Here is a 12538-nt window from a genome sequence, read left to right as displayed (position 1 = left end):
TGGGGATAGCGGCTGGAAGCGGCGCCGCGCGTGCAGAGGTCTGGAGCTCACCCCCCAACAATAAACTACTTCGAGAACTCCTACTATGTGCAGAGCGATTGAGCGCGCGGATTCTGGAGCCAGGTTCGAATCCCAGCTCCTCCGCTTTCTATCCCTGTGACTTTGGAGAAGTTACTTAACCTCTCTGGGCCTCAACAGTTTCCCCAACAGTCAAATGGTTGATGACAGGAGTCTCCCCTCACAGGGTTGTGTATGGGTTCTGGTCTGAATTAGTGTTTGTAATTTCAGCGCGCCTGACCCTAAAGTGGGCTCAATCCCTTGGCCAAATACTCTTGAGGGCCCTTAAAATTAATTTCCACTTTATGGATAAGGAAACTGAGTCTCAGAAAGGATCAGCTCCTTGGCCGAGGCCACACAGTATGGAAATTTGGCACACCCAGCCCTAACTGAGGTCCTAGAGTTTTCTTTATCCCAGCAGGAGAGGATCTGCAGTTATAATAGTTTAGGCTTTACTGGTGTTCAACTTCCAACAACTCCACCTGAAGCCACTTGTTGAACATCTCTGAGTACCACTGCTTCATGAGAACAGCAGCTGCCTCTAAGGACTGCCATGAGAATGAACGAAAATGACATGCATCAGTCAGGAAGGAGTGGCATGTGCTCAGTAACAAGCAGCCCCAAAACTTCAATGGCACCCAACATTTAAGGTTTGCTTCTCACACTGGTCATTGTGGAGAAGGGAAAATGTGGCAAACCATGCATTGGCTCGTATAGTAGTCCTCCCTTACCCAGAGCTTCCTTTCTGTGGGTTCAGTTACCCACAGTCAACCACTGTTTGAAAATATCAAATGGAAAATTATGGGCTAAACAATTTCTCAGTTTAAAATTGTGTGCCATTCTGAATAGCATGATAAAATCTTGCACTATCTTGTTCCATCCAACCTGGACGTGAATCACCCGTGTCCACCATGTCCACGCTGTGGACACTCCCCACCCATTAGTCACCTAGTAGCCATCTCAGGTATTAGATCAAATGTCATGGTATCACAGTGCTTGTGTTCAAGTACCCCTTATTTTACTTAATAGTGCCCCAGCCCGCCACTGTTGTCCAGTGGTTGAGTGTCAACCCATGCACCAAGAGGTTGCCAGTTCAATTCCCGGTCAGGGCACATGCCCAGGTTGCAGGCTTGATCCCGTGGATGGCGTGCAGGAGGCAGCCAGTCCATGTTGATGTTTCTCTCTCATGAATGTTTCTATCTCCCCCTCCCTTCCTCTCTCTCTAAAAAAAAAAAAGAAATTAAAAAAAAATTTAGCCCTAACTGGTTTGGCTCAGTGGATAGAGCATCAGCCTGCAGACTGAAGGGTCCCAGGTTTGATTCCAGTCAAGGACATGTACCTTGGTTGCGGCCACATCCCCAGCGGGAGGTGTGCAGGAGGCAGCTGATCGACGTTTCTCTCTCATCGATGTTTCTAACTCTCTATCCCTCTCCCTTCCTCTCTGTAAAAAATCAATAAAATATATTTTTTAAAAAATTTAAAAACAATAATGACCCGAAAGCACAAGAGTAGAGAAGCCATAAAATGCTTTAATTGAAAGTATATGTGTATAGGAAAAAAAACATTATATATATAGATTTGGTACTATTGATAGTTTCAGGCAATCATGGGGTCTTGGAATGTATCCCCCATGGATAAGGAGGGGACCATTGTACCCTTCTCCCTCTTTTTTTTTTTTTTTTAATCCTCATCCGGGAATATTTTTCCATTGATGTTAAAAGAGAGTGGAAGGAAAGGAGGAGGGGAGAGAGAGAAACATCGACACATTAATTGGTTGCCTCCTGCACGCGTGCCCTGACCAGGGCTGGGGATCGAACCTGTAACCGAGGTACATGCCATTGACCAGGAATCGAACCCAAGATCCTTTGGTCCAAGGGCTGACGCTCTCACCACTGAGAAAAACGGGCTAGGGTGTACCCTTCTCTTTGGAAATGACTATTGGGGTCTGTTTACATTTCATTGGCCAAAGCAAGACACATGGCCACCCCCAATTCAATGGGGTTGGAAATATGCTTGTCCCCTAGGGATCAGAACCAGCTATTGTTACAATAATATATGGTACCAGTATGTGCAATGATTAGCTCCATGCTTGGCACACAGTGGGTGCTCAACAAATGGGTACTGTTACAGGAAGAGCTTAGGGGCTGCAGTAGCTAACACTCCAAATCATCATGGGGAGTATGAACGGAGAAATAGAGGCCCTCGCTTCCATTCTTGTCCACCTTTCCCCCCGCTTCCCAGTTGGAGAAAAAAGCACAGCAGCCATTTCCAAAGACGGGTTTATTGAGATTTGGGGCGCCAGCAGAGACAAAGAAGCAGTGGGTGCTACAGGCTCCTGAGATTCAGGGCAAGGCCAGCAAGACAGAGCCCATTGCTCAGGAGGCAGCCCAGGTTGCAAATGGAGGACAGGCCATGGTAGCGGAAGAAGATCTGGCGGAGGGCACTGTACTTGGGATCCTGCTCCCGCAGCTGGCGGTAGAGGTCAGGGCCCTGGTGGCGGCCTGGTACCTCCCCACCCAGGCCCTGCTTCTTCTCCACGGTCTGCAGGGCCCACATGGCAGCCGTGGTGCGAGGCTCCAGCCAGCGGGCATTGATGGTGGCAAGTGTGAGACTCAGGAACAACAGGCAGAGCTGGTGGAAGTAGTGGGAGGTGAGCCGTGCCGGGAAGGCAGGAGGGGCCCTGCAGAGGGTCCTTCTGCACCCTCAAAGTCCCGAGGGGCTGGGGGACAGCAGAGGGTCAAAGCCAGGCCTCCCCCTCCTCCCACAACCCAGATTAGGGCCCCCAACCAGAGCTCCAGCTCTAATAACCTGAAGCTGGCAGGAAAAGCTTCAGCAGCTCCTTTATGCCCCCCAGAACCTTCTGAGTCTCCTCTTCTCTGATATTCAGACTGGAAGTTTCCAGAACACAGCCTTTTCCCACAAACTGACGGTATCTCAGAGCAGAACCTCTCTTCCCCAAATTGGAACAGCACAATAACTGTCCCCTCGTTCCCCCAAAAGAGAGAGAGAGCCTAAGACAGGGTCCGCCTCCTCTGTTGGCCCCAGCCCAGATCCCAGAAGCTGACATTGGGCCCACAGGGAGTGAATAAAAAGCCCTTAAAGTTCTAGTTACCCATAATACTCTCTGGTCTCTATGGGATTATTCTTGAAACCCCTGTCAGGCTTTACCTGCCCACATATGAGGAACACAATGAGGGCAGTGGGAGGGCGGGATAGAGAAATATGAGATGCAGAGATGGTCGCTTGCCTGGTAGTTGGGAAAATGTGTGGATGGGGGTGGGGGACTTTAAATTCCCAGTCTGGCTCGTTTTTAAACAATGAGCTGGGGTCAGTGCCCCAGCCCAGCTGAGTCACCACAGCTTGGCAGCAGGCCCAACCAGAGGGAGGAGAGGGAGCAGCAGCCAGCAGACAGACAGGGGGAATAGGGTAGACAGGGCTGCTGGGGATAGCTGTGCAGGCTGGGTACTGCTCAAGGGTATCCAGAGCCCAGCTTTGTATCCACCAGGAAGAAGGCACAGTTTTGTTGTTGTTTAATTCTCACAACGGAGGGCCCCTAGGGGCTCAGTGGGGTACTGGGAATAAGTCTTCTGAGGGTAGTGAAGCCCAAGTCTGCATACCTGGCTGGTCTCCCAGAAGGTGAGCTGAGACCAGGGGTGTTGTGGAAACAAGATACAGAAGTTGACGAAGGCACAGCCCATGGAGATGTGAAAGTAGAATGGGAAGAGTTTGCTCTGCACGAGGCCGAAGGTATGTCGTGGAAGGCCTTTGAAGAGCAGGAAGCCTGTGGAGTGTAGGGGACCACACATCCGTTAGGATATTCCAGGTCCGGCCCTCATTCCTGTCCCCACCCTGGGTATCCATGACATCCAGAACGAGGGTCCCTACCTGAGACGAAGGTCACCCATATTTGCATGCCCCAGGCCCCAGACAAGACCAGCAGATGGACCACCTTGGTCAGGCTTGCCGGGTTCCCGCCTTCCTCCATCTTGCAGGCCTGGGAAGGAGGTACCGGGTGGCTCAGAGCTTTACCTTTGGCCTTCAGCCCCTGGGAGCCTGCGCAAGGCCAGGGTCACCGCCAATCCAGCAGATATGCAGGGTGCCTGGCAGCCCAGGAATAGGGGTCGGGCCCTGCGACAACCCGACCCCATCTCTCTCAATGTCAGCCCTCAAGATCTCAGACTCTCTGGACCCCAACATCCATGCCACCTCCGACACCCCCAAGTTTCAGCCCCACCAGCTCAAGCTCGTAGCCCTAGACTCTAGGATCTAGAGCTTCTAAGATCACCTCAGTGACACTCAAATATCACCTCGGGGTCCCAGTTCTAACAGCAAAGACTCCTGCTCCCATAACAAGATCCAGATATCTATATGAAGGTCCCCAAAGCACCCCGGCTCCATCTAATCCTGGGAAACCCCCAAATCTCATCTCGAAGACACCGATCCCGCCAGTAGGAATCGGACTTCAACCCGCAATACCCAGGCGTCCGAGACCAGAGGCGCCGGGGCCGATCTTGGGGGCCAGCGGGCTGGGCTCGGTACTGCACTCCCGGGATCCCCACCACCTCTCCTCGTGGGACCGAGAACTCGTCCCGCCTCCCAGCTGAACCCGAAGCCAATCTAATCGTAATCTGCTGCCTCCTGTACCGCCCCATTGGATATGGACTAATCGATTAGCAGAAACCTGCCTGAAGCCCCGCCCCCTCTCCGGGATTTTACTCAATTACGCGGCGGCTCCCAAGATCTGCGGAAGCGGGAAGGCGCCAATAAGGCCTTGGGTTGCAACGGAGGGGGCGGGGCTAACGTGCCGGCCACGCCCCTCTCTGTGACTCCGCGTTTGGGCTCCGCGCGTTTTAAAGTGATGGTGTCCCCACAGGATCAAATTTCAGCGTCACAGCTGGGGACTGGCTTCGCGGTTCCTGATGGGAGAGCATGAGCAGGTGCTATGTGGTAGGTGGGGGTGGGAAGGGGTCGGAAGCCTGTGGGGCGCAGGATTCAAGGCCCGGGGGGCGGGGCCCAGGTTAATGACACCCCGCCCTCTCCCCAAGAATTCTCCCTGGAGGGACTCCGGGAGGAACAACTGATGTGGGAGGGGAAGGGGGTTCTGCTTGCAGGTGGCACTCAGAAATGGGTCTTCCCTCTCCTCCCCCAATCCTCTCAGGGCTCCTATATGATTCCCAGGTCCCAAGTTCTCAGTGTGACATTCAAGGACATACACTGAGTTTCCCACTACTGTGTGCTCAGCACTGGCATGGATTAATCTACTTAATCACAGCAGCTCAACGATGTGGTAGTGATATCCCGTTTTTAGAGTTGGGGACACTAAGGCATGGGGAGGTTCAGTAGCTCTTCCAACACCACACAGCTAGGAAGGGGCAGGGCGAGGACTTGAGCCCACACCATCCAGCCAGGGGGTGTCCACTGCCTCTTGTGTGAAGACCCAATGAGTGCTGATGGGGGTGCCCCGCGCTCAGCGAGGTACTCAGAAAATAGGAGCTTAAAAATGGATCGAGGGCCCTGGCCGGTGTGGCTCAGTTGGTTGGGCATCCTCCCGTGCACTGAAAGGTTTCGGGGTTTTCCCTGTCAGGGCACAGGCCCAGGTGGCGGGCTTGATCCCCAGTAGGGGTCATGCAGGAGGCAGCCGATCCATGTTCCTCTTTAACATCAGTGTTTCTCTCTCTCTCTCTCTCTCTCTCTCTCTCTCTCTCTCTCTCTCCCTCTCCCTTTCCCTTCCTCTCTCTCTGAAAATCGATTAAAAAGGATTAAGGGCCCCAGCCGGGGTGGCTCAGTTGGTTGAGCATGTTCCATGCACTAGAAAGTCAGCAGTCCCCGTCAGGGCAGGTGCGGGGTTGTGGGCTGGATCCCCGCTAGGGGTCGTGCAGGAGGCAGCTGATCGATGCTTCTCTTTAACATTGATGTTTCTCTCTCTCCCTCACCCTTCCTCTCTCTCTCAAATCAGTAAAGACATATTTTTTAAAAACGGATTAAGGAAGCTTTTACAGAGCAGATGCTGAATAGGGTTTTGAAGGGTGCATAGCAGTCTTCTAGGACTGGGCAGAGGACGGACACTAGAGGACTCAGAAAGGCCTCTGGAGCGTGGCCTTTCTGTCTGAGTGTGACCCAAGGCAAGATCCCCTGCACCTGGAAGTTTTTCCAGATAGCTCCGTCCCACATGACTCCATCTGTTCCCAGCCCCACTTAGCATGGGCCCGTGCCCCCATTCAGCTAATACTTATTGAATAGATGTGCCTTGCCTCTCCTGTTCACACACTATGGCTCCCATTTATCTGGGGAACCAGGTCCAAACTTCTCTGCTTGGCTTTCAATGCCTTGCTTGAGCTGCCCTGCTAATCTCCTACTGTTTCCTCTTGGACTCTGCCTCCAACCGGCCTGAATTTATCATCACAGAGCACATGGTTCCACACCTCCAAGCTTGGTACATGCTCTTTTCTTTTTCTTTTTTTTTAAAGAATAGTTTATTGATTTTTAACAAATATTTTATAAATATATTTTTTATTGATTTCAGAGAGGGAGAGGGAGAGAGAAACATCCTATATAATAAAGAGGTAATATGCAAATTGACCCTCACTCCATCATGTCATCACAAGATGGCTGCGCCCACAGCGGAGGCGGGGTTCCCATAACGAGCCGTAATGAGCGATCAGCAGGGACCTGAGGCTGTGTGGCACCAGGCCGGGGTGGGGGACCTGAGGCTGTGCCCCTCACCTGTTGAGGCTTGACGGGGGACCTCAGGCTGTGCCCCCTTGCCCAGTGGGGCTTGACGGGGGACCACAGGCCATGCCCCCATGCCCGGCAGGGCTTGACAGGGGACCTCAGACTGCGCCCCTGGCCCCAGAGGGGCTTGAAGGGAAACCTCAGGCCGTGTCCCCCACCCGGGGGGGCTTGACAGGGACCTCAGGCTGCGCCCCCCATCCCAGCGCCAGGTCAGGGGACCTGAGGGTGCACTGGGGGATCTGAGGCTGCACCCCCCACCTGGCACCAGGCCGGGGGACCTGAGGCTGCACCGCCCCCCTCCCAGCAGGGCTTGATGGGGCCCTGAGGCTGCACCCCCTACCCGGCGGGGCTTGACAGGGGAACTGAGGCTGCATCCCCTGCCTGGCGGGGCTTGATGGAGGTGGGGCTGGCCAGGTCTGGATCTCTCGCAATTTCAAAGTGCATGCAGCTGGGCGGGGACTTGACTCTGGGTCCTGTGGTGTGCCCCAGACTCTAACAGGAGGAAGATTTTCATATACATTTTACTAATTTTCTTTCATCCCTGACACTTCTATTATAGAGAAAGGGCAAATAGCAATATTAAAATATTTCTTCTAATAATTCCCTTTAATGTGCACGAATTTCGTGCACCAGGCCACTAGTCAATGATAAGAGAGAATCATTGATTGGCTGCCTCCTGCATGCCCCCAACTGGGGCTCTAGCCTGCAACCGGGGCATCTGCCCTGACCAGGAATCTAACCAGAAACCTTTTGGTGCATGGGACAACGCCCAACCAACTAAGCCACACGGGCTAGGGTTGCACATGCTGTTTCCTACCAGGGCCCAATGTTAAGATTTTTTTTCTTTTAGACTCTTCTGAGACCTCACTTTCTCCTGTGGGGTCTTCTGGGTCCTTCTCACTGCCCATCCCAATCCCTGGGGCTGGGATCATCTTTTATCCTGTTCCTACCATAGCTGGAGGCCCTGTGTTCAGGGCTGAGGCCTCTGTGAGGTGTCAGGGAGGGTCTGGCAGTGTCGGGACATGGGGGCTGGTCTCAGTGCAGCCCCCTGTCCTGTCCTTCCTACTCGAAGCGACCCTGTTCTGGCCGGCCTGCCCCGGGACTCTGACTACTCTCTGCCCTGCTACTGCTCATCTCCGTCGACCTCCAACTTGTGTTCGCTTGATCACACCAAGTGTGACAAGTACTGGGGTTCGTTGAGGGGCTGCTCCAGAGCTGGGGAGCCGGGAGGGGCTGAGTGCTCTGAGCTGGCCCTCAGGAAGCCCTCATTCACCCACTCCCAGGTACTTCCTCAGATAAGAACTTGGTCTATACGATTCACTGGTCCAGCACTCCAGAACCAGAGACCTCGGGGCCAGCTGCTTCAGAGAACACAGTGACAAATACAGACTGGAAGCCAGGGAGGGACTCAGGGCCTCAGTCGCTTGGGTCTCCCCACTCCCCCAGCTCAGACTCACAGGAATGCTGTAATGACCAGGAACTTGTGAAGAAGCATCCGAGTGTCACTAAGGTTACCCACACCCTGGAACCCCCTTCCTGTTGCCCCACAATCTATTGCTGCAGGGCTTGGTGGGGGGGGACAGGGAGGTCCTCAGCACCCAGAACACCTCCCAGTGCTCAGCAGGCCTGCAATGAATATGTCTTAATGGACGAGGGAATGAATGGAATGGATGTGGGATTGTGTGTCTTAGTGGAGTCTTTTCTGTAATTGTCTCTGGGTGTGACTGCCGGTGTGTCTGTGTCTGGTTATGTATCTGAGATGAGTGTGCATGGATGCCCTGGGTCTTATGACTTGGAGTGCGTGACTGTGTTTGAGTTTATGTAGCTGTGGTTGTTCTGGGATTACGCATGGCTATGTGTCTGTGCTATTGGTGCTGCCTGCAGACATTGTCAATGTCGTTTGCCCCTGAAGAGGAGGGCCATTTTCTGAGCCCAGTCCAGAGATAGGACTTTGCAGGTGCGTGCTGTCAGGGGCAGCCCAGAGGCCCACCCATGTAGGGTACAAGCCACAGAAGTGCACTTCTGAGCAGGTGCGGATATACCTGCACTCAGGGTCTGGGACACCCAGAACTCAGCAGATTCAACTCATGTCCAAACACTGGGTTGGGGGGAGCAAGGAGGCCGCCCAGGGATGAATTTCTATTGCCCTCATATTCCCCTCTCCTAGAAACCATTGGAGACCAGCTCTTCCAAAATCAAAGGTGAGAACCCTCCCTCCTAAAAAGACTGTGTGTGCAAGACCTGCTGGTTCCTTCTTCCACCCTCTGCCCCAGCCTCTGTGGAACCCTGCCATTGCTGCCTGCTCAACCCTGCCCCAGCATCAGCTGCCTCTTGCCCCTGACCTTGCCCTCTATCCCAGTCCCTGATCTTGACCCCTACTCCAGCCTCTACCTCAGGCTCTGTGATCCCTGCTCCTGCCCCCACCCTTCCCAGCTTGGCTGACCCACACTTCTGCTCATAGGTAAGTCCACCATGATGATTCCTGACACCCAGAAGCTCCTGCGATGCGAACTGGAGTCACTCAAGAACCAGCTACAGGCCCAGACTAAGGTTAGCCTCCTCAGCCAGCCCTGGGCCCAGCAACCTCTGTCCCTTTCTCCTCCCCATCCTGCCTCCAGGCATGACCTCTTCCCCCACAGGCTTTTGAGTTCCTAAATCACTCAGTGACCATGTTGGAGAAAGAGAGCTGCCTGCAGCAAATCAAGATCCAACAGCTTGAAGGTGAGGACTGGCCTGAGGTCAAGGTCAGGTCAGAGGCTGTCAGGGTCAGCTGGGTCAGAGTGAGAGCAGTGGGTGAGTCTGGATTCGGGCTTGGGATCCAGCCAGGCTAGGGCAAGTGGGTTCAAAGCTGCGCTTGGTGTGATTGGGCCTCAATCAAGCTCCCACTGTTTCTGAAGAAGTCCTGAACCCCACGAGCCAGCAGACAGAGGGGAAAAAATGGAACATGGATCAGGGACAGCGGGAGCTGTATGGGGCCCTGGCGCAAGGCCTGAAGGGGCTACAGAAGACTGTGCGGGAGAGTGAGGAGGTGCAGAAAACCCGCACTACCCGCTACCTGCAGCTGCTGGCCCAGGAGATCCGAGACAGGTGAGTGTGCCAAGGGGGGAGGCCTGGAGGCTGTGGGAGGGAAGGAAGCCCAAGATGGAGAAAATAGGGGAGGCCTGAGTAAGGATGATGGGGGCCATGGGAGGCTTAGAGGACAAGAGGAGCGGATGATAGGGGCGAAGACAGGTTGCAGTGTTTGTGTGTGGGGAGACTGGGAGGCCAGAAGGCAGGGAAGACAGGAAGCTGGAGGTAGGTTGGGAAGGAGGTCAGAGGATCAGGGAACTGGGGGGTGGAGAGGTTGATGGGGGCTGAGGCTAGGAATATGGGAGGTCAGGGGTGAGGAAGGTAGAGAGATGGAGGCCAGGCAATAGGAAGCTGAGGGAATGGGAGGCTGGGGGTCAGGAGGAGAGGACTGGGGCTGGGGGAGGAGAGGTGGGGGAATGGTAGTTGGAGGGTAAAGGTGGGTGGGCAACTTGGGGAGGGGTGGAGCCTGGGGGAAATGGGTGGTTGAACAGATGGGAACATGGGAGGTGGAGGAGGTTTGGAGAGGCAGGTGGGCAAATTGTGAGACCAGGAGGCCAGGGACTGGGCACGGGCTGTGGGCCTAGGCTGCACTATCCCCTCAGCAAGAAATTCCTGTGGGAGGAGCTGGAGCTGGTTCGGGAGGAGGTGACCTTCATCTATCAGAAGCTCCGTGAGTGCCTGGAGCCCACGGGGGTGGGGGGAAGGGTGGGGGTGTCCTTCTGCTGCCTGGCCTCCCTGAGCCCCCTCCCCTCACAGAGGCACAGGAGGAAGAGATCACTGAGAACCTGGTGAACATCCAGAAGGTGCAGAAGACCCAGGCGAAGTGCCGTAAGGTGAGAGGGGAGGACAGGGACCCCACATGGGTTGGGGACATGGGGATCTCTGCCGGCCTCCACCATTGGACTGGAGCCAGAAGGCCTGGACATAAATCTCAGCTCTGCTACTTACGGCTGTGTGACTGTGGGCAAGTTTCTTCACCTCTCTGGGCCTCATTTTCCTCTTCTGTGTAATGGATAAAACACACACATCCCTACCTGAAGGGGTAGCTGCATGTAATGGTCACCTTGCACCGTCATTTTATTACTACTGCTCTTCTCTCTTCCCCCCAACCCCTGTCGGAGCCCCAGGTTTTGACCAAGATGAAACAACAGGGGTGTGAGACAACCAACTGGCTGGAGACAGAGGAGATGCCATCAGGAGGCAATGGCTCTTGGAGGAGTGACCTCCAGAAGGAGCTGAGTGACATATGGTGATGCCCAGCCCCCACTCTGACCTCTGACCCCGACCCTCATCTGCCCTGCCCTGCCCCCAATCTGATCAAACAGTGACCACCAGAACCTAGAAGCCATCTGAGTCCAGACCTCCATCTCCAAGCAGGACTCCCTTCCTCCTCTGCCCCCCTAACACCCCCGTGCCCCAGCCTCAGGCAGTCCAGAGTCACCTGGGGGCCCCAGCTCCCCATCTTCCTGCAGGTCCGCCGTGCATACGCTGCAGAACTCCTTTGATGGCTTCACCATGTCCTCGGGAATCCGCCCCAAGACTGGGAGCCTCCGGGGTGAGAGGGACTGAGCCATGCTCCAGGGTGGGTGGGCTCATTCTCCACCTCCACACATGGGGGTCATGTTCAGAGGCCATATTTGGAGGTCACATCTGTTGGGTTTCATTCTTTTAAATATATATTTTTATTGCTTTCAGAGAGGAAAGGAGAGGAAGAGAGAGATAGAAACATCGATGATGAGAACGAATCATTGATCTGCTGCCTCCTGCATGCCCCCCACTAGGGATCAAGCCCGAAGCTCAACCACTGAGCCATGTCAGCTGGGCGGGTTTCATTTTTTTTAATAATATTTTTTTTCATTGATTTCAGAGAAGAAGGGAAAGGGAGAGAGAGATAGAAACATCAGTGATGAGAGAGAATCATTGATTGGCTGCTTCCCTCATGCCCCCTACTGGGGATTGAGCCAGCAATCCAGGAGGAACTGCCACCCTCCTGGTTCATAGGTTGACGCTCAACCACTGAGCCACACCAGCCGGGCCACATCTGTTGGATTTTAATCGGGGGTCACATTAAGGAGTCCCTGGAGGTTTCACCTAGGGGTCACTCAGGGTCACCTGGATGTTTTTTAAGGATCATTGGTGTAAAATTTAAGTGTCACATTGGGTCACATTCAAGGGACATGATCAAGGGACCCTGGTTCAAGGGTCACATTCAGGGTTCATGCATGGAGAGCCAGAATGGCACCTGTCCCTGCAGGCTACAAGGGGCACAGATGCCTGAGTCCTCCCCTTCACTCTTGGGACTCGGACTCGGACTCGGACCAGGACCCTTCCCAGCCACCCTTCAACAAGAGCCGCTCCTTCCCATCAGGTGTGGCTCCTCCCCTGCTCCACCCACCTTGCCCCTCCTGACCAGCCCTGGAATCCCACAGTATGGACCCTCCCAGCTCCCAACCTGGGCTCCTGCACCCTGACTGCCACCCCTGGGTCCCCTGGACCAGACCTGGCCCTTACCCATCCTGTCTCCCCACAGCTTGAGCAGCCGGGTTGCTCTCCACGAAGACCCCTCCAGAGAGAAAATAAACTAGCCGAGACCCTCCTCCACCTGTGGACTGTTGCTCCTGCTGCTTCCGTTTGAATGAGCCACCCCCATTTACTCGCCAGTGTTGGGGCGGGCATGGAG

At 54.4% G+C, this 12538-nt stretch overlaps 3 protein-coding genes across 8 annotated transcripts in view; 1 reads left to right on the top strand and 2 right to left on the bottom strand.

Annotated features, from left to right (window-relative positions):
* Positions 1 to 12538, bottom strand: part of RAB3D (RAB3D, member RAS oncogene family) — a 31205-nt gene that overhangs the window by 12087 nt on the left and 6580 nt on the right. The window lies entirely within an intron of this gene.
* Positions 2321 to 4658, bottom strand: TMEM205 (transmembrane protein 205). 2 transcript variants are annotated; one of them, XM_005861376.2, is made up of 4 exons: positions 4534 to 4658; positions 3943 to 4051; positions 3675 to 3838; positions 2321 to 2688 (listed from the first exon to the last, which is right to left on the bottom strand). In XM_005861376.2, exons 2-4 carry the CDS (start codon positions 4040 to 4042, stop codon positions 2383 to 2385), a joined length of 570 nt encoding a protein of 189 aa, XP_005861438.1. In that variant the 5' UTR covers positions 4043 to 4051; positions 4534 to 4658; the 3' UTR covers positions 2321 to 2382. The 2 variants fall into 2 exon arrangements, with proteins under 2 accessions (XP_005861438.1, XP_014391213.1); XM_014535727.1 differs by having other exon boundaries at positions 4549 to 4655.
* Positions 4873 to 12459, top strand: CCDC159 (coiled-coil domain containing 159). 5 transcript variants are annotated; one of them, XM_014535725.1, is made up of 13 exons: positions 4873 to 5004; positions 7862 to 7972; positions 8073 to 8299; positions 8957 to 8990; positions 9251 to 9339; positions 9429 to 9510; positions 9687 to 9876; positions 10461 to 10528; positions 10615 to 10691; positions 10986 to 11107; positions 11331 to 11413; positions 12113 to 12226; positions 12389 to 12459. In XM_014535725.1, the coding sequence occupies exons 1-13, from the start codon at positions 4977 to 4979 to the stop codon at positions 12391 to 12393; spliced, it is 1230 nt and encodes a 409-aa protein (XP_014391211.1). In that variant the 5' UTR covers positions 4873 to 4976; the 3' UTR covers positions 12394 to 12459. The 5 variants fall into 5 exon arrangements, with proteins under 5 accessions (XP_014391211.1, XP_005861433.1, XP_005861432.1 ...); XM_005861371.2 differs by having other exon boundaries at positions 7862 to 7980; positions 9690 to 9876; XM_005861370.2 differs by having other exon boundaries at positions 7862 to 7980.

Source organism: Myotis brandtii, unplaced genomic scaffold, assembly GCF_000412655.1.
Source record: "Myotis brandtii unplaced genomic scaffold, ASM41265v1 scaffold1496, whole genome shotgun sequence".
Lineage (NCBI taxonomy): Eukaryota > Metazoa > Chordata > Mammalia > Chiroptera > Vespertilionidae > Myotis > Myotis brandtii.
This window is presented reverse-complemented; position numbering and strand designations above follow the sequence as displayed.

Bases quoted from the DNA above. Each gene is read 5' to 3' on its own strand.
- TMEM205 (XM_005861376.2), bottom strand. From the start codon at position 4,042: ATGGAGGAAGGCGGGAACCCGGCAAGCCTGACCAAGGTGGTCCATCTG. The intron at 3,839-3,942 runs GTAGGGACCCTC...TACACTCCACAG, and splicing joins ATGGGTGACCTTCGTCTCAG to GCTTCCTGCTCTTCAAAGGC. The intron at 2,689-3,674 runs GTATGCAGACTT...TACTTCCACCAG, and splicing joins CCTTCTGGGAGACCAGCCAG to CTCTGCCTGTTGTTCCTGAG.
- CCDC159 (XM_014535725.1), top strand. From the start codon at position 4,977: ATGGGAGAGCATGAGCAGGTGCTATGTG. The intron at 10,692-10,985 runs GTGAGAGGGGAG...TCGGAGCCCCAG, and splicing joins CCCAGGCGAAGTGCCGTAAG to GTTTTGACCAAGATGAAACA. The intron at 11,108-11,330 runs GTGATGCCCAGC...ATCTTCCTGCAG, and splicing joins AAGGAGCTGAGTGACATATG to GTCCGCCGTGCATACGCTGC.